This window comes from Rattus rattus, chromosome 9 (assembly GCF_011064425.1).
Source record: "Rattus rattus isolate New Zealand chromosome 9, Rrattus_CSIRO_v1, whole genome shotgun sequence".
NCBI lineage: Eukaryota > Metazoa > Chordata > Mammalia > Rodentia > Muridae > Rattus > Rattus rattus.
Window position 1 is genome coordinate 74628551 of NC_046162.1, and position 18384 is coordinate 74646934.

General features: G+C 51.4%; 1 protein-coding gene across 1 annotated transcript in view; it reads right to left on the bottom strand.

The window, feature by feature from the left end:
* Ttyh2 (tweety family member 2) overlaps nt 1–18384 on the bottom strand; it is a 43608-nt gene that overhangs the window by 23884 nt on the left and 1340 nt on the right. Inside the window, exons 2-3 of the mRNA XM_032913303.1 lie at nt 9229–9401; nt 6135–6246 (exon numbers count right to left, since the gene is read on the bottom strand). Coding sequence (XP_032769194.1) covers nt 6135–6246; nt 9229–9401 — 285 coding nt within the window. The remainder of the gene's footprint in view (nt 1–6134; nt 6247–9228; nt 9402–18384) is intronic.

An 18384-nucleotide genomic window follows, 5' to 3' on the forward strand; every position in this document is an offset into this window, starting at 1 on the left:
CTGACACAGACCCAGGAGCTCATGAGACCGCTGCCCCAGAAGAGTGGCCAAATGGTCTTCTGCAATCGTGTGGGTCTGGAATGTTCCCCAAAGAGCCACGTTAAAGGCATGGGGCATAAACTTGGTGCTCCTGGTAATGGTAGAATGTTTAAGAGGTGGCTAGGGCTGTGCCAGGACTTTAGATCATATAGGAACACCCTTCTTCAAGGAAGGCACCTCTCTCTCTCTCTCTCTCTCTCTCTCTCTCTCTCTCTCTCTCTCTCTCTCTGAGACAGGGTTTTTTCTCTGTAGCCCTGGCTATCCTGGAACTTGCTCTGTAGATCAAGCCAGCACGAACTCACAGAGATCCCCCTGCCTCTGCCCCGTGAGTGCTGTGATTAATGACATGCACCGCCACTGCCCACCCGGCTGACACTGGAATTCTTTCTTTGCTTCTGTATACAGAGCAGTGAGCAGCTCTGCCTGACCCATGGGTTCACCATGGCCTCTCATATCAAAGGTTCCAAATCTATGAGACCAACCAGCAGGAGCTGAAACCTCCCAGGCTGAACCAAAACAACACTTTTTCTTCCCCTTTCCCTCTCACCTTCATTTTAAAAACCGTCTTATTTTTGAGACAGGAAGTTGAGAATGACCTTTAGCTCTTGATCCTCCTGACCCATTTCCCAAGTGCTGAGGTTTCAGGAGTACAAACCTTTTTTCTTTATAAGTTTGAAGACCTCAGGGATTTGTTATAGTGCAGGAAAGCTGACCCCTAGACACACACAGCCCAGTCACATCTGTCCCTGTTCTGGCTTTCATCCGGCTTTGGCTCTCCAAGCCTTACTGCAGCCTGAGATTCTCTAATCTGGAAACCCAAATCTTTGTAACAACCTAGCGGGAAACTATACAATTAACTCCAAATATAAACCCCATACCCCAAATTCTGAAATCCCAAACACCTCAGGCCTCCTGAATTTCAGAGAGGAAGGCTCAACCTGGACTCCAAATAGGGAACCAAAGGAATCCATTTTTCTTCCTTGAACCTTTCTCCTTAATGCTTGAATCCTCTGGGATCATGACATCAAAGACCTAGAGCCCCAGGCTGCTGCTGCCTTGTGCTTTAATCCAATAGGGTTCCCAGGCGCCCTACAAGAGAGGAGGTTTGTCTCCGAGCTAGAATCAGCTTGTAGAGTCCCAACCACAAGTCGATGCAGAACAATGGGGCCTTGAAAACAGAGAACAGATGTCATTTTCTCCCAGCCTGGCCCTGGGACAGGAGGAGGAAATCAGTGTTTTAGCTTGGGCTCACGTCCCCCAACCCCCAGGATGTCTGTCCTGTTAGGTGGGTATAGAGGCACCTGTCCTTTGCTTGGACCGAAAGAACACCTGTTTATGCAGACAGAAATAAAAGGGTGTGGCTGAGGTGTCCTTGACAGCTCCTATACAAGGGGCAAGCTGCCGCTGAGCACAGCCTGCAGGTTGGCGGTTGTTTTATTTTGTTTTCAGACAGGGTCTCACTAACTGCCCTGGCTAGCCTGGAACTGGCTATGTAGTCCTGGTAGACCTTGAACCTGAGATCATCCTGCCCCAGCCTCTGGAATAGCTGGGCCAACTGTGGACTATGCTACCAGGGTCTGGTTTTGCTGCTTTGACATTGTCATACACAAACGCTGGAGGAAGGGCAGGGTGCCTTGTTAATTCGTACCCAGGAGCCTTGGCTTGAGGAGGAGAGAGAAACCACAGGTTAGGTGAGTCACGAAAACGTGGCCCTGAGGGCTGGCCAATTGGAGGCAAGAGCATCCCAGAGAGGGTAGATATCTGCCCCACTCTTGTGCTGATCCAGGTTTACTGTAAATATAAAAGTTATGTCTTTTATCCAGGAACTAAACGGTCAAAGGCGGGGTAGAAACCCTGCTTTGGGATTTAAAGTTTCTACAACACTGGCTCCCACAGCCTGCAAGAGAAAAATCCCAGAAGAGGGGCAGAGGGGGAGGCACAGCCGTGAAGCCCGTAGAGAGTACCCTGAGCTCGGGGAATCATGGGAACTTCACATCACTCTTGCGGCTTTTCATGCCTTCCCTACACTGTGACTTCCTGGTTCTAGAACAGACAATGGCTCTCTGTTTCTCTATGTGTCAGCACCTCTTCTGTTTTTCTGGTGGGTTCTTAGGAGGTGGCAACAGATCCAGAGACACCAAGATAGAGACAGATTGTGACTGGGCCTGCTGGCTCATGCCTGTAGAATCCTAACAATCAGGAGGCTGAGGCAGGAGGATTACTTTGAAGTCAAGGCCAGACTGGGCTACAGAAGAGTCCAGGTCTCAAACAAAAAAAGCCCTCCCTCGCCCAGAGGTGGCAGAGGCAGGTGGATCTCTGCAGAATGAGTTCTAGGACAGCCAGGACTACACAGAAAAACCATCTCAGAAAACTAAAACAAAACAAAACAAAAAGAGAAGCCAAGAATGGGCATGTAGCTCATTTGGTAGCGTGCTGGCCTCGCATGCAGGAGGCCCTGACCTAGAGCCAAGGCATCCAGCAGATTGGGTGTTGTATTGAACACTATAATCCCAGCACTCAGGGGGCTGAGGCAGAAGGACAAATAGTTCAAGGTCATCCTTGGCTACACAGGGAGCCTGCGGCCAGCCTGAGCTATCAGTGACTCAAAAAAACAAACATAAAGAAAACAAACAGGGGTTGGGGATTTAGCTCAGTGGTAGAGCACTTGCCTAGCAAGCCCAAGGCCCTGTTTGGATCCCCAGCTCTAAAAAAAAAAAAAAAAAAAAAGAGAGAGAGGAAAAAAAAGAAAAGAAAACAAACAAACAAAACCCCAAGGGGGAAAAGAAACCAGAGAAGTTAAGAATTTTAAGGAATAGCTGGGTGTGGCAGCTCACAGCTTGGGCTACACACACAGCCTGGGCTATACAGAGAATTCCTGGGCAGCCAGAGCTCTATAGAGCTGTATAAAAAAAACAAAACACCAAAAATTAGAGAATAGGCTGGGCATGGCGTCCAAGGCCTGTATTCTGAAGGCTCAGGAGGGTAAGTTAAGAGGATCAGGAGTTCTCGGACAGTATGGGCCGCATAGCAGAACCTCGTACAAGAGAAAAAAAGAATAGAAACAAAACCACAAGACAATAAACTCTGTCAACTCCATTTTTTCCTTCTGGTAGTGTTTCACAGGAAGAGATGATTGACACATGATTGGTAGACAGACAGGCAGACAGACAGACAGGTGATAGAACACATCACAGCAATGGCCTCCCTGTAACTCTGTGCTTGCTCACGTGGGTCCCAGTCCTTGACCTTCAAGAAGACATGTGTGATGGCCCTGGAGATGGACTGTGGCTTTTTCTTGGGAACTGAAGACTATGGGAACAGCTCAGCTCTTCCACCAGGTGAGTATACCTGGCCGATAGAAGGTCATTAAGGATATGGGGCGTGTAGCTTCCAAATTCCAGACCCCAGGCCAGCAGCATCTCGAAAGAGCTCATTACAAATGCAAATTTTCAGCTTGCCTCAGAAGGTGGACTGGAGCCCAGCAGGGCGGAGCCCCAGCGCCCTGGGCTAACAAGCTCCCTAAGAGATTCTGAAGCAAGCTGCATCAGGTTGAGAACCTCTGGGAGGGATCACCAGGTCAGTGTGCAGTGGGTCAAGAGGAACACCAACTATCTCAGATTCAGGGAGGGAGTGGCCTGGGCTCTGTGTTCTTGCTGCCTCAGTTTCTCCACCCAGCAGTTTCCCCTAGGCTTACTCTAGTCTCAGGATGGTTTCTAGCCGAGAGAGGAGCATATAGAGGGTCTTTGGCCTTTGTGTTTGGGGGGGGGGTCTCCGGACCATTTAGCTGCTAGATCTGGGCTCTGGCAGGGCTCAGCTTTAAGATCTGGGCCGCTGAGTGAGTCTCCATCCTGACTCTGCCACCCACGGCAGCACCTCCATTTCACGGTTGATTGCAGTAATTATTATAATGACATCATTATCTTAATCCCCCAGGGAGAGAACACTCTATGTTTGCACTGCACTTTCCCGCTGGTGGTAATTCACCTGATGCCATTCAGCCATTTACCTGCAATTTGGACCCCACCCCTTGGGTGAGGGGGAAGGTCCTATACGGATCTATCATCACCCTGCAGTCCTCCGGCCTGAGCTGTTGGGTACCCACCTTGAGGCCTTTAGCACCCTCTTAGGTAAAAAGGGCAGGCGCTTCTGTAGCTGGCAGTCCCACCAAGAAGCCCCGGGGACAATTATCGTACATTGCAGCAACAGCCAGATGGTTAAGGGGCTGTCTCCAGGGACAGGGTGAGGGTGAGGTCACACAGCCAAGCGTCCAAACCTGGCTCTGGAGGGCTGAGAGCCTAGAGCTTGTTCCTAGATACCAGCAAGTTCCTCCCCAGAGATAAAGACTAAGTTTTCCCACCAGTGAAGGTCATGGCTTGGTGGCTTTCCAGCAAGCTGGCTTCTCACACTTCCAAGGCCCATGGTGGCTGGAGTCAGTACAATGCCAAACAGGCAGAAGGTGTCCTTGGGGGCTTGGTCCCCATCAGGACCGAGGTGATCTTATTCCCAGGGGCTACCTCCCACAAACACATCCTCCGGAGCAGGCCCCACTCTGCTTTTTAACGTGAGAATTCCTGTCCTTGTCCTCCCAGCAGCTGATGGAAGGATTAGATCCCTGGAGGGGCTTAGAGGAGCATGTAGGGAGGACCCGGGTGAGGTTGAGTCCTCCCTAGGAGGACGGCAGGTCACCAGTTCCTCCAGTTAGGGCTGGGTTTGGTGGTGGAGGCTGCCTTTTGCTGACCCGTGCTATTCTGGAGGGACCTGGTCTAGAGAGGGTCAGATGACCATCAACAAGTTTCCCTGACATATGCATTTGGCTTTCCCACCAGAGTGCCCGGGGCGCACCAGGAGCTATCACGGGACCACCTTGACAGTCAGCAGGAAAGACTGGAACTCTGCCAATGAAGCCAGGGGTGAAGAGATGAGCCCAGAGATAGCGCCATTGACCCCACAGTCCCATGACACACAGATGGGTTTATGAGGCTTTCCTTCAACCCTTGTATGGGGGGAGGGGGTTGGGAGAGACCTGGGAGGGGGGCTCCCATTGTTTCTAAAGACTTTTTTATCACTTAAAAATTATTTTGGGGGGTTGGGGATTTAGCTCAGTGGTAGAGCCCTTGCCTAGCAAGCGCAAGGCCCTGGGTTCGGTCCCCAGCTCCGAAAAAAAAAAATTATTTTGGGGGGCTGGAGAGATGTCTCAGTGGCTAAAAGCACTGACTGCTCTTCTAGAGGTCCTGAGTTCAATTCCCAGCAACCACATGGTGGTTCACAACTGTCTATAATGAGTTCTGAAGCCCTCTTCTGAAGACAGCTGCAGTGTATATATATATAATAAATCTTTATTGTTTTGTCAAAGCCTGTTACCACCATGCTTGGTCTCTGGGCTCTTCTCCCCCCTTTTGATATGTGGATCAGAACTCTGTACAAAGCACTTAGAGCTAACGTTTAAAAAAAAAAAACCACACACACACACCATGTTCAGGACTGAGGATGTAGCTCAAATGGTAGATCGATTGCCTAGCATGTATAAAGCCTGGAGTTCAAACCCCAGCACTGCATATACAAGGCACAGGAGTGCACACATGCACATAAACAGGAGGTCATCCTCTGAGACATACAGAGATCCTGTCTCAAATGAGCACACAACCCATGCCCACTATGCTATGGCAGTGTTTCCACACAGGGTAAGTAGAGGCAAGAACATCATGGAAAGTTCCAGGTGAGTCTGGTCTACACAGTGGGTGCCAGGGTAGTCAGGGCTACCCAGCGAGACCTCTTGCTTTAAATGCAGTAACAACAGAACAACTCCAGAATTCATGTTCGAGGTCTCCTTCGGGGTTAGCTAAGTGCTCAGATGTTCTGCAGACCAACCGGGGTCCAATGGAGTTGAGCTGCCCTGAACCCTCCCTTGGCCTGGGACATAGAAACTGTTTGCCTTTGGCAGGGCAACCGCTCTGAAAGGCAGCCCGGCCCACGGCGTCCATCACACAACTCGACAGGGTGCAGCTGGGTTCCTGAGATCTGACTGGCACCCTTGTTCCAGCCTTGCTGATCTCATGGGCTGCGCCTGTGCCTAGCCACCTGTCCACAATCCTTACCAGCTCATCCATTCCAGAGAAGGTGTGGTTCGCGTTGTCCAGGGAGTAGATCAGCTGGTGCACCCCATCGTTGGTCTCGCTGTTTCCATAGAAACCAACGCCCACCGCAGCGCTGCAAGCAGAACCCCAAACGAGCGTTAGGGGTGACACCCAGAAGAGAATACACTTACAGCATGGGAGACGTGTAGTGGGTGCTCACATGTGCACGTGCACAAGGAGGTCAGAAGACGATGCTGGACGCCTTCGTCCATCGCTCTCTGTGTTATTCCCTCGAGACCAGGTCTCTGGGTGAACGTGGGGTTCACTGAGATGGTTCTATTGGCAAATGAACCCCCGCTATCTGCCTGCCTCTGGTCTCCATCTCTGGCACTGAGATTACAGATGTGTGGGCTTTTTCTGTGGGTGCTGGGAATCCAAACTCACGAAGGTCATCATCTCCGTACAGCAATCACTTTATTCTGGATTTCCCTCCTCCGTGAGTGCTGTCAGTCTTTCTATGTACTGAGGACTGAGCCTAGGACTACAGGCGCGCTGGGTGAACAATCTGCTACTGGGGTACAGTCCCTTGCACTAACCTTTTTTTTAAAAAAAGGTTTCTATAGCCAGGGGGTGGTGGTGGCACATGCCTTTAGTCCCAGCACTTGGGAGGCAGAGGAAGGCAGGTCTCTGCGAGTTCGAGGTCACTCAGACAACAGTCTACAACCATCATAAACTAGCTTCAGAGGGACCTGACTTCCTCTTCTGGTCTCCAAAGGCACCTAGTGCCTGGACACACATATAGGCAAACCATCCGTACACATAAAATAAAGACAAATGCACCTTTAAAAAATAATTTTTAGAGTGGTTTTAGGTTCAAAGCAAAATTGAGAAGGTCCAGAATTCCTCTATTCGTGTACAGTCCCCATTATGACCTCCTTTACGCAGCAGAGTCCTGGCTACAACTGGTAACCCAGTAGGAACATGGGTGCTTTCCAAGGCCCAGTGTGCACAGGGGTTCACTCTAGGTTAAAATCCTAGGTCTGGACACAGAATGTCAGATGTTTACCATCACAGCAGACCCTGCCCTAAAACGCCCCTGCACTCTGTCTACTCCTCCCCCTCTCCCCTTCTCCCACCCCAGGCCTTACCGTCTCCAAGGCCTTTTCTGGAATGTCCTACAACTGGAGTCACAGCGTCCAGCCTCTTCCCATCAGGATCAGGTCATTTGCCCTAGTGACAGCCATTCAAGGTCCCCAATGTCTCCCATGGCTCAACGGGACATTTCCTTTTCAGTTCTGCATAATATTCCATGCTTATTTATTTAGTCACTCAGCTACGGAAGGGTATCTCTCACTTGGTCCCAGGTTTGGGGGACTGTGAATAAAGGCCACCATGACGGTCGCAGTGTGGGCTTTTGACTTTAGCCGAGGAGCTTTATTCTGGGCCCTGGCATGAGAGGGATATTGTCTAAGGGTGAAGGTTAAGGACCACCCAGAGTGACCCAACAGAAGCCCGCTTGTCCCGGCTGGCTGCGCGCTTCTGAAAGACACACAACTGGGATTATGGTTCAGTGGTTTTGGTGGAGCTCTGACGTCTGATTTGACACACTCAGGGCCAGCCTCCAGGGCCCTCCTGACATGGTCAAGAACCCCAGACTCCTCCAGGCTCTCACGCCCCGCTTTCTCTAAATATTCCCGATCTAGCCCTCTACTTGGAAGTTTCAGCTTCTGGCAAGTTCCCTCTTACAGAGCTGAAAAGACACCTATCTGCCTCATTTAACCCAGAACCCGCTGGGTCCTGATTCATGCTTTCGGGTGGCTGGAACAAGTCTCTAATTCTGCCGCAAACTGCATCTGATATCTCATCCCCTTTGTCACCTCATGCCTCTGCTCTCTGAGACAGACACACCAGACAGGATCTCGCAGATCCCCAGCTGGGCCAGACACTCCCTATATAGCTGAGAATGACCTTGAACTCCTGGCCCTGGTCTGTCTCCATCTCTCCCTGCGATTGCAGGCCTGGGGCACCATGACTGGTTTCTAATGTTACTCTTTTTTTTTTTTTTTTTGGTTTTTTTTTTTGGAGCTGGGGACTGAACCCAGGGCCTTGAGCTTCCTAGGCAAGCGCTGTACCACTGAGCTAAATCCCCAACCCTCTAATGTTACTCTTTAGTCAGGACTGAGCAGTGTAGGGAGCTGCTACGGCCAAGGCTGCTGCTGGTGGTGGTGGTGGTGGTGGTGGTGTGTGTGTGTGTGTGTGTGTGTGTGTTGCTCTCAGACATCCCCACCCCCCTCGCCTGGTCTGCCCTCGTGCCCTCACTGACATCATGGTCAGTAACCGCCCCTCCCAGGATTTTCTCCTCGGGAATTGTGAAGCTCCGTCTCTCTTTTTCCTATTGATTTTAACCAAAGCCAAACTTAAAATCCATCTGTATGAAATCTCATACTTGGCTTGACCCCAACATTCCAGCCTGGGTAAATGATTTGTAACCTTAACTCTGTCATCCCTCATATTCTATGTGGCCCACCCCTCCAGGGCTCACAAGGCCGATCGAGCAGGCTCCTGAGTTCTCATCCAAAAAACTAACTCAAGGAAAAGGCGTGAGAAGGCCTCACACACTGCTGCTTTTCCTTCCCTCCCTCCTTCCTTCCTTCCTCCCTTCTTTCCTTCCTTCTTCTTCCTTAAGACAGTTGTAGCTTGGTTGTCCTGGTCCTCAATTACCACCATGCCCAGCTCCAGTGAGCATTGTTAGCGTTCCAGCAATGTCAGAACCAACGTTCTGAGTCCATGTCACTGCACCACCACTCCGTCTATCTTTCTCCACAGTGTCACTGGAGGTGTCACATGCACCGGAAAAACATGGGAAAAGCACCCTTCAAAAAAAGAAAAGCAGCCAGGCAGGCCCTGGCCTCGTAGAAGGGTTGGGGGACACTATGCGGACCCTTATCACCACACTAGAGACAGATTCCCCGTGTTTGGCTAAAAAAGGGACAGTGTTCATCCTGGGCGACAGGTTGTTCGTCCAGGTGTGACCTTGGAGTGAACGTGACTAGACACTGATGAACTGCACGGACATGAAGGGTGTCTTGGGTTTCCCTGTACGTAGGACACTCACCAGCAGAGGAGCCCAGCCATCACTGCAGTCCAGGTCACGCAGCACGAGTCAGGCTGCTTGGTCTGCACCGTGTGGTCCCGCCGGCAGCAGCATGTGCACATCAGGTAAATGGCGAGGAAGATGAGGTTCAGGCCCAGGCCAATGGCAGCCAACACGCCCAGGAAGAGCAGCGACTGTAAGAGAGACGGGCTGTGTCAGCTTCTGGACCAGCAGTGGGCGGGGAGAACTAGGAACTATACAGCAGCCTCTGCCCAGCTCTCTAGACAACCTGCCCTACATTTAGATGCCAGGGTGGAGATGGCAGAGAAACAGACCAGCTCGGCATGGGGGGTGGGGTAGGTTGGTGATGGTGGTGGTAGGGGGAGTGGCAGCTGTTGGGATGGTTTGCATTATCAAGCTCAGCAGGATCTAGAATCTGCTAGAAATCTCCAGATGTGTGTGAGAGAGAGTCTAGATTAGTAACAGAAGTGAGGAGACCCGCGTTCTAGACTGAATACAAAAAGAGAAAGGCAGTTGAGTGTCAGCCCTCTCTGTTTCCCGTCTGCAGGTACTGTGTGACCAAGGCGTCACACGCTGCCACCATGTTGGATAATGTACCCTCGGTCTGCAAGGCGAAACAGACCCTTCCCTCTTTCAAGCATCTTTTGCCAGGAATCTTATTGAAGCAATGACAGGAAATAACTAATACGGCTATGCATGGCTGAGCCCAGGTTTCTGGATGAAGATGAGGTCCAGGCCGGGCCTGATGACAAGCCCTGAGCCACTCAGGAGATTGAGGAAGACCTGATGGCTGCAAACAGGGCTGTGGGCCTGTGGTCACAGGGCTGGAAAGAGACAGAGCCTGGACAGTGAAACTAAACTTAGGGACCAAGTGAAACTAAGCTAAGGCCACTAAGGATCATGGGTATTACCATACCTAGGTCCAACCATGCCAGACCCATCTTGCTATGCCAAAATGGAATGTACCTTTTCTGGGTGTTGGGGCTATTCAGAGTCCTTAGAAGCCAGTTCTGTGCTCAAGGGTGGGTAGAGAGGAAACAGGTAGATAATCCTTGATGTCCTTCTTGCTACATCCTGCCAGAGATGGCTGACCCACAATGCCAGTGGTAGCAGGCAGGGCAGACTGTTGTGTGTGTGTGTGTGTGTGTGTGTGTGTGTGTGTGTGTGTGTGTGTGTGTGTGTACCTCTTTGGGCCTTCCTAGTAGGTCAGAGTTTTCAAAGGGAGCTGTTGTCTGTCGGGAGGCCCAGGTGTCCCCCTCTGCTGTATCTTACAATCCCTTGATTTGGCCAGATGGACACCAGATGGCTCCGGGATCAGTGGCTGCCAGCCAGGGCTGGACCTGGCTCTAAGTCAGGCTCCTGAGCTGACAGCCTCCTGGCTTCCCATGAGGCCTCGGTGATGCCCTCACCCAAAGTCCAGTATCCCAGGGGGCGGGGGGATGGAGGGGTCACTCTCCCTAGATCTTTGGTCAGGGAACCTGTGTGGGTGGTAGTGATCATCGGGGCAGGAGGCCACAGGACACCAAGGTCTATGGGAGAACAAGCCGTGTGCAGGGCAAGCACAGGGAGGTGACGTGCAGCGCGGAGGCTGGTGGCTGGTGGCTGGCTGGACTGTATGGAGATGATCCTTGTGGGTGGCTGCTCAGCTGCCTATCCCCGTGAGGATGTGGGCAGCTTATGGGGCCCCTGACTTGGGCTGTCCTGATGCTCACCCTGACTAGACAGGCTTCTCGGTCTTAGGGACAAATCTGGAAGTGACGGGTCAGCTGAGAGGACATGTGAGATGTCTCATGTCCCTCAGCACATGGCTTCCACTTCCACCTGGGCAACACTTAAGCACGGAGGGACCTCCCCCTCCCCCTTCTCCTCCCTCTCCCTCTCCCCCTCCTCTTCTTCCTCCTCAGGGAGGTGGAAGGTGAGGCAGCAGCTCTGAGCCCAGCATCCTCCACAGTCCTCGAGGTGAGGTAGGGGGCCTGGACTACTCGTTAGCACGACTGTCCCTTAGAATGACCTCAAGAGGCTCCTGTCCAAAAAGATGGTGGGGAGTCACTGCCTACCTCCCTGGAAGGGATCTTCCACTGCAAAGGAGGCTGGGGGAAGAGAGATTTAGAGGCTCACTACACAAAGTCACCATACTACAAGCTGGCCTCTGACAGAAGCAGAATACCTCCCTGGAGCTAGAGAACAAGTCAGACCCTAAAAACCCACCCTGGCCACGTCCACCACAGTCATTCACTAGGAGGAGCTGAGGATGTAGATAGAGAAGGTGAAGTGTTTGCACCGTAAGCGGGAAGCCCGGGTTTCCACCACTACATAAAACTGGGTATAGTGGTGCACACCTAAGTAGCCCCCCTCTTAGAGGGGACACCTAGGCCCCCTGACAGACGATGGTTCCCTTTGAAAACCCTGAGCTGGTAGGTGGGTCTGAAGGGCTGGAGGATCAGAAGCTCAATGTCTTCTTAGTCTGAGTTATGTGAGACCCTGTCTCAAAAATCAACAAGCAACAGTGAGGTGTTCTGAATGAAAATGGCCCCAACAGGCACACAGGCAGTGGCATTGTTAGGAGGTGTGGCCTTGTTGGAGTGGGTGTGGCCTTGTGTCACCGGAATGTGAGGGTGTGGGCTTTGAGACTGCAGAAGCTCAAGACAGGCCCAGTGTCTCTGTCTGTCTGTCTGTCTGTCTGTCTGTCTCTCTCTCTCCTCTCTCTGTCTCTCTCTGTCTGCCTGCACACTGCCATGCTTCCCACCACGATGATAATGGACTAAACCTCTGAACTGTAAGCCAGCCCCGATGAAATGTTTTTCTTTCTAAGAGTTGTCTTGGTCATGGTGTCCCTTCACTGTATTGAAATCCTGACTAGTACAAATGACAACAGAATCCCAAAGAGCCAAACAAAGCTAGAGCTGGCCCCCCGCCAACTTATCAAGTGTTTTTCAAGGGCAGAAGCAACAGATTAATGCCAACAGAGGTTAACAATCTTTCCGCCAGTAGCTTAACTTCTTTAAACTGACCCACTCAGCGGGGCCCAACACTCAGAGCCTTGTGAGTGCAAATGCCACTATTGGGTCTCCTCATTGCCCTTGGGCTCAATATACAGCCCAGGTTTTCCTTGTACTCTTGGTATTCCCCTCCCATAAGTGCTGGGATGGTAAGTGTGTCCAACCACACCCAGCTCTAGAAATGACACGCTGTGGCTGGGCAAGGTGGCGCACATCCGTGTTCCTGATCCTAGCACTCAAGAAGGTCCAGCCAGCCAGGACTTCAGACCGAGATCCTGTTTCCAAAAACTAAACTAAGTCCCGTTCTTCTCATAGGCCCTGAATTCCTACCACTAAGGAGCAGGTATTGTACCCGCCCTTGACGGTTTGTAAGGCACTATGCTTCCAGACACACTGTGACCCAGCAGTTCTGCTTCATGGAAAGGAGGGTGTGCACCCCCCCCCCCAAGGTCCACCTACACTTAGATCCATGGCCACTCAGTCCAGCAGCAGTCACTGAACACTGGAAACAGTGCAGGTGTTCATCAAAAACACACGTCGTGTGCAGTAGTCAAGCAACTCGATGCTACACAGGCTCCAGAAGTCAACGGCAGCTGTGTATAATGTGGGTAAATCTAACGGGGAATGATGGGGCCACGGAGTTGGATGTATATGCAGTGTCGTTGGAGATGACCACCCGTGCCAGTGGAGATGAGGCTGATGCAGCAGTGCCTTGGGTGGTCAAGGGTACGCCCTGGCCGGGATCTTGTGTTAGGACTGGGTATGCACTACCATGCTCAGCTTCAGGATGAGGTGTTAGAGGAATGCCGAGGGCTGTGGGGATGGCTCAGAAGTAAAGATATTTGCCGTCAAGCATGGGGACTTGAGATTGGGTCCCACCTCCTCCTATATAAAAGGCTGTGTAGGCTCTCTCTGCTCCCCCCTTCTCTGTCTGTCTCTCTGTGTCTCTCTCTGTCTCTGTCTCTGTCTCTCTCTCTTTCTCTCTCTCTCACACATACACACACACACTCATCCTTTTTAAAAATAAACTCAACTGACTCAGCTGTAGAGTTAGTTATGGCCATGTTCCAGTAAGTTATTAGGAATAAATTTTATCTTACGTATGGGGTCACACACATGCCACCGCTCTTGTGCCGGGGTCAGAGGACAGCTTCAGGGAGTCAATTCTCTCCTTATGCAATGTGGGTCCCGGGTATTGGATTCAGGCTTGGCGGCAAGCGCCTTTACCCTCTGAGCCATTTCACCGGCCCCTGGATGTATTTTTAATAATGACCTATAACGGTGCAACTCCCTTCACCCCCAGGAGGGTCTCCTCTGTGTTCACCCCAAGCAGAAGGAAACATCGACCCTACCAGGTGTCTCGACTCAGGAGGGAGATGAGACACAATGTTGCCTTTTCAGTTTCTACAATTCGGCTCCACCAGCTCTCCGTAGCTGGATTCCAGATATTCCTAGAATTTGTGAGCCTAGGTTTCCTGTGGAGCCCCCAGAACTCCTGCACCCTCGGTCTCTGGGACAGCCCTGGGTCTGAGCCCTTTCCAGGCTAGACAGTTAGCCTCAATTAGGTCACTGGTAACACAGGCCAGTGGCCCGTGGCGTGGCGTAGGAAACCCAAACACAGGTGGGGGCGGGGCTTGTTAGCTACTCACTCCAAGACTCCTAAGCAACTAAAGGATTAGAGCTGAAGCTGGGTTGTCAGTGGGCCAAAGGACAAGGGAACAGAAAGGGGAAGGAAGGTAGGAAGAGAGGGAGTGGGGGGAGACAAGAACAAGCCATCATGTGCTGTCTCCTCTCCCAACTAGTACACACGGACGGGATGGGTGGAGGAACCAGAGATGGGGTGGATAACTCCGCTCATACACCCTCAAGCAATTGCCAGAGCTTAGAAAGGCCAGTCTCCACATCACCCCAGCCTCCTCCTGCCCCACCCCCACCCCACCCCTGCCTGTCCCAGCGCCATGCCCAAACTTAGCCTCTCTGTCATCAAAGCTCCTTCGATTATTTCTGGTTTATCATTTGTAGTCAGTGCCACCGTGATCCTCAGGCTAGAGGGACAGTAGACAGACCCCAAGGGAGTCAGACGGCAATTTCAGTGGTGTGCCAGCCTCTGGTTGAGGCAGGGGCCCTAATCTCATGCTCTACAGGGGAGAACACCACCTTGAAGCCTGGGAAGGGTTAACTCCTTGGGGGAACTGGTGTGACAGCCCGATGACCATGACTCCAAGTTCAGATGAAATGAACGGGCTTCCTCATCCTGACCTTGGCTCATCTCCCACGGGGCTGGGCTCTAAAGCCTGCTTTTTCCTCCGATCTGCTTCCAGCCGAGCATCCTGTTCTTCTCCCAGAATTCCATACTCTGTCCCCAATGCACTCAGTTTGGGTCAAAAAGACAGAGTATATAGCCCATGCTGGCTTCAAACTACGAAGCCAAGAGTGACTTTTTGTTTGTGGTTATTTCACCTTATTAATTTTTTTAACAGCAGGGTCTCTCTAGAGCCCTAGCTGTCCTGGAGCTCACTATGTGTGGCCTCTGCCTCCCAAGTGCTGGGATTCCAGGCGTGTGCCACCACACTCAGTTTCATAGGGTACTGGGGATGGCACTTGGGGCTTTGTGCATGCTAGGCAAGCACTCGCAAGTAAGTTACATCCGCAGCCTCTCACTGGGGACTCTCAGGAGACAGAGACTCAAGAAAACTGAAGCCAAACCACGACAATGAACTCCTCCTGTACCTCCTCTCACATGGCCGGCAGAAGGCCCTAGATGGTGTGCAGTTCTCAGATTCAACAGGAAGTCCTATGGACATGACATCATCGGAGTCAGCCTCCTCTGAGTGGCTGGTGGACGGTGAAGGTAACAATAATTCCCCAGACAAGGAGGGAACTGAAGTGGCTTCTCTGAGAGACACAGCTCAGTTTTGTAACTTTCTAAGCGTTCTCAGCACTGACCACTGGGCCTCCTTCCCAAGCAGAGATTACAACACTGGCCACCTGCTTCCCGCCTGTGAGCAACTGAGCCCTTTTGCTAGTTCTCTGAGGCAGGGGTCGTCTCTGACTTCCAGGCTTGCTCTCCTGTCAAAGGAAATGAGTCCTGGGATGGGGATCTAGGGGGTGTGTGTCCCCACTACAGACACTGAGCCCAGCAGAATTCCCGGTCTACTGCCCTGCCTGCCGCTGCTGGGCCCATAGCCACTTCCTGCAAATGGTTGGGGATGTAGAAGCTCCCTGAAGACTCAGGTTCAAGTTCAATAGGGAGAGGATGAGGAAGACCAACTATCAGGAAGCTAGGAACTTCCACTGTGACCAAGGACCCCAGGGAGAAGGCAGGAATGGTGACACACAGCAGCGGCGTACTATAGGGTACAAAGGCAAATGGACTGTTGGGTGGAAGCTAGCCTCAACCACATAGGGAGACCTTGCCTCAAAATTAAATAAGTGAATAAATAAAGTAAAAAGGAGGGGTAGGAGCTGGAGAGGTGGCTCAGCGGTTAGGAGTACTGACTGCTCTTCCAGAGGTCCTGAGTTCAATTCCCACAACCACATGGTGGCTCACAACCGTCTGTAATGGGATCTGATGCCCTCTTCTGGTGCGTCTGAAGACAGCTACAGTGTACACACATACATAAAATAAACAAATCTTTTTAAAAAAGGAGGGATCAATGGGGGTGTAGCTCAGTTGGTAAAGTGCTTATCCCATATGTGGGAAGCCCCAGGTTCCACCCTCAGTACCCCATAAACAGAGCATGGACACATGGACACATGGACACACGGACACACACAAACACACACGGACACACACACACACACACACACACACACACACACACACCTATAATCCTAGCATGTTAGAAGTAGAGTCAGGGTTCAATATCATTATCATCAAGAAGTTCAATATCATCTTTGCTGTGTGGTGAGTTCTAGGTCTAGGCTAGCCTGGGCTACATAAAACCCTGCCTCAAACAAACAACAAAAACAAAAAAAAACTCAAATTCAGGGGCTTGCAAGATGGCTCTGCAATAAGAGCTGCTCTTGCAGAGGACCGGAGTTTAGCTTCTAACACCTACGGGGTGGCTCATAATCTCATCTGTAACTCCAGTTCCAGGGCATCCAACCTCCTCTTCTGGCCTCTACTGGTCAGAAGGAGAACAAAATCTCAGGAAGCAAGTTGAGTCCTTCTTACTCAGGAGAGCTCTGGATCATGGCGGATCTTACCAGGCAGCCAGCTCCTCTACGCCCTGCTGCTGCGCTTTCTAGGTCCCAAGCACAGGGCAGTCATTCCTGGGGCTGACTGCCTATTTACAAGGCTGAGAACAGGTACATACCTACCTCCGTGTGCACACGCACATGCACACACACGAGTACACACATGTGTGCAAATGCACACATACATACACACATGCACACACGAACACACATGCACATGTGCACACACATGAGCACACATGCATACACATGCACACACATGCATGCACACACAGGAGTACATACATGTGTGCAAATGCACACATACACACTCACACACAGGTGTACACACATGTGTGCAAGTGCACATACATACAAACATGCACACATGCACATACATGCACACATGTGTACAAACGTACATGCAAATGCTATATATGCACACACATACATACATGCGCACACAAACACACATGCACAGGCACAAGCACACATGGACACACACATACATACATATATGCACACACACATACACACATGCACACACGTGCGCTGACCTTAATGTTCACATTGTTTGTGACTTTTTTAAAAAAGATTTATTTATTTATTTTATGTACAGCATTCTGCATGCATATGTGAATGCAGGCCAGAAGAGGCCACCAGATCCCATTACAGATGGTTGGGAGCCACCATGTGGTTGCTGGGAATTGAACTCATGACCTCTGGAAGAGCAGACAGTGCTCTTAACCGCTGAGCCATCTCTCCAGCCCTGTTTGTGACTTTTGCATGCGTTTTTCACAGTCTTCCCCCTGCTCAGGGTCTTCAGCTCTCTTCCTCTCTATTTAACAGGGCACTGTCCTTAGACACCCATCATCTCAGGGCCGCTTGTCTAATGACTGCATCACTGGGTAATGTGATGAGTTTCCTGTGAATACTCAGTAGAGTAACTCATGGGGTACACAGGGACGAGAGAAAAATTCCCATCTGCCCGTGGTCACACAGCCACAGAACCAGAACCCAGCTCCATCAGTAGAAATGGCAATGCCTCTGCCTCAAACAATCCTCACTTCAGAGATGCCTCAGCTACTGCTACCCTTGTTGTCACACTACTCAGGGCCGTAGCACGACATTCGATCTCAAATTAAGTTTGCAGAGGGCCAAGACGACTTACAACAGAAAGCACCCAAGGCGACATTGTGAACTGACCAGCTGCGGGAACTCCAGTGCTCAGGAGGAAAGAGACCCGTGGTCAGATAACACGGGAACTTATCAAAATAGGAGTAGCCTTAATTAAATAACACCCAATGCCAGACTTCCGTTAAGGCCCACCACACTCTCCAGGGGGCTTAGCTGAACCAGGATGGGAACGGGGAAGGGCAGGTACAGTGGCCATGGGAAAGAGCAGAACAAAGGGTTTGGGGGTCAAGACCCTGGAAGCAAGGGCTGTGAGTGGGACTCACTGCCATCTATCCATAGACTGGGATGGGTGGACCAGGCTCAGGCTGTAGGGGTGAGGGAGAGCCCATGTCATCCCTTTCCCAGCCAGGGGTCTCCATGATGCAGCTGAGGGGCTAGATTTCCTCCAGGGGAGAGGAGAAAATACGGTTGGGACCCAGAGCACAGGATCTGAGCTTTCTCCACACCCCCAATGCAGCTGTTCGGAAACCGTATCCGTCCTCCCCTTTTAAGCACTGGCTGAAGGAAGACTTCCTGGTGCTATGCCGGTAGCCACCAGGCCTTGGGAACAAACCTTCCTTCCAGGGCCAGACAAGAGGGGGGGGCGGGCGGGGGGGGTAGATCTAGAGAAGTTAGTACTGTAGTGCTTAGGGGTGACAGTGCCGTCAGTATAGTACAAAGGGGGTCCCACCCTCCCAGAAGAACAGAAACTAACTGCCCAAGCCTGCAAGCAGCAGAGCCATTGAAAGTTATAATTAGATCCCGGGTCCTGGCTCTTGGGCAGTGCATAGCACACGGATCA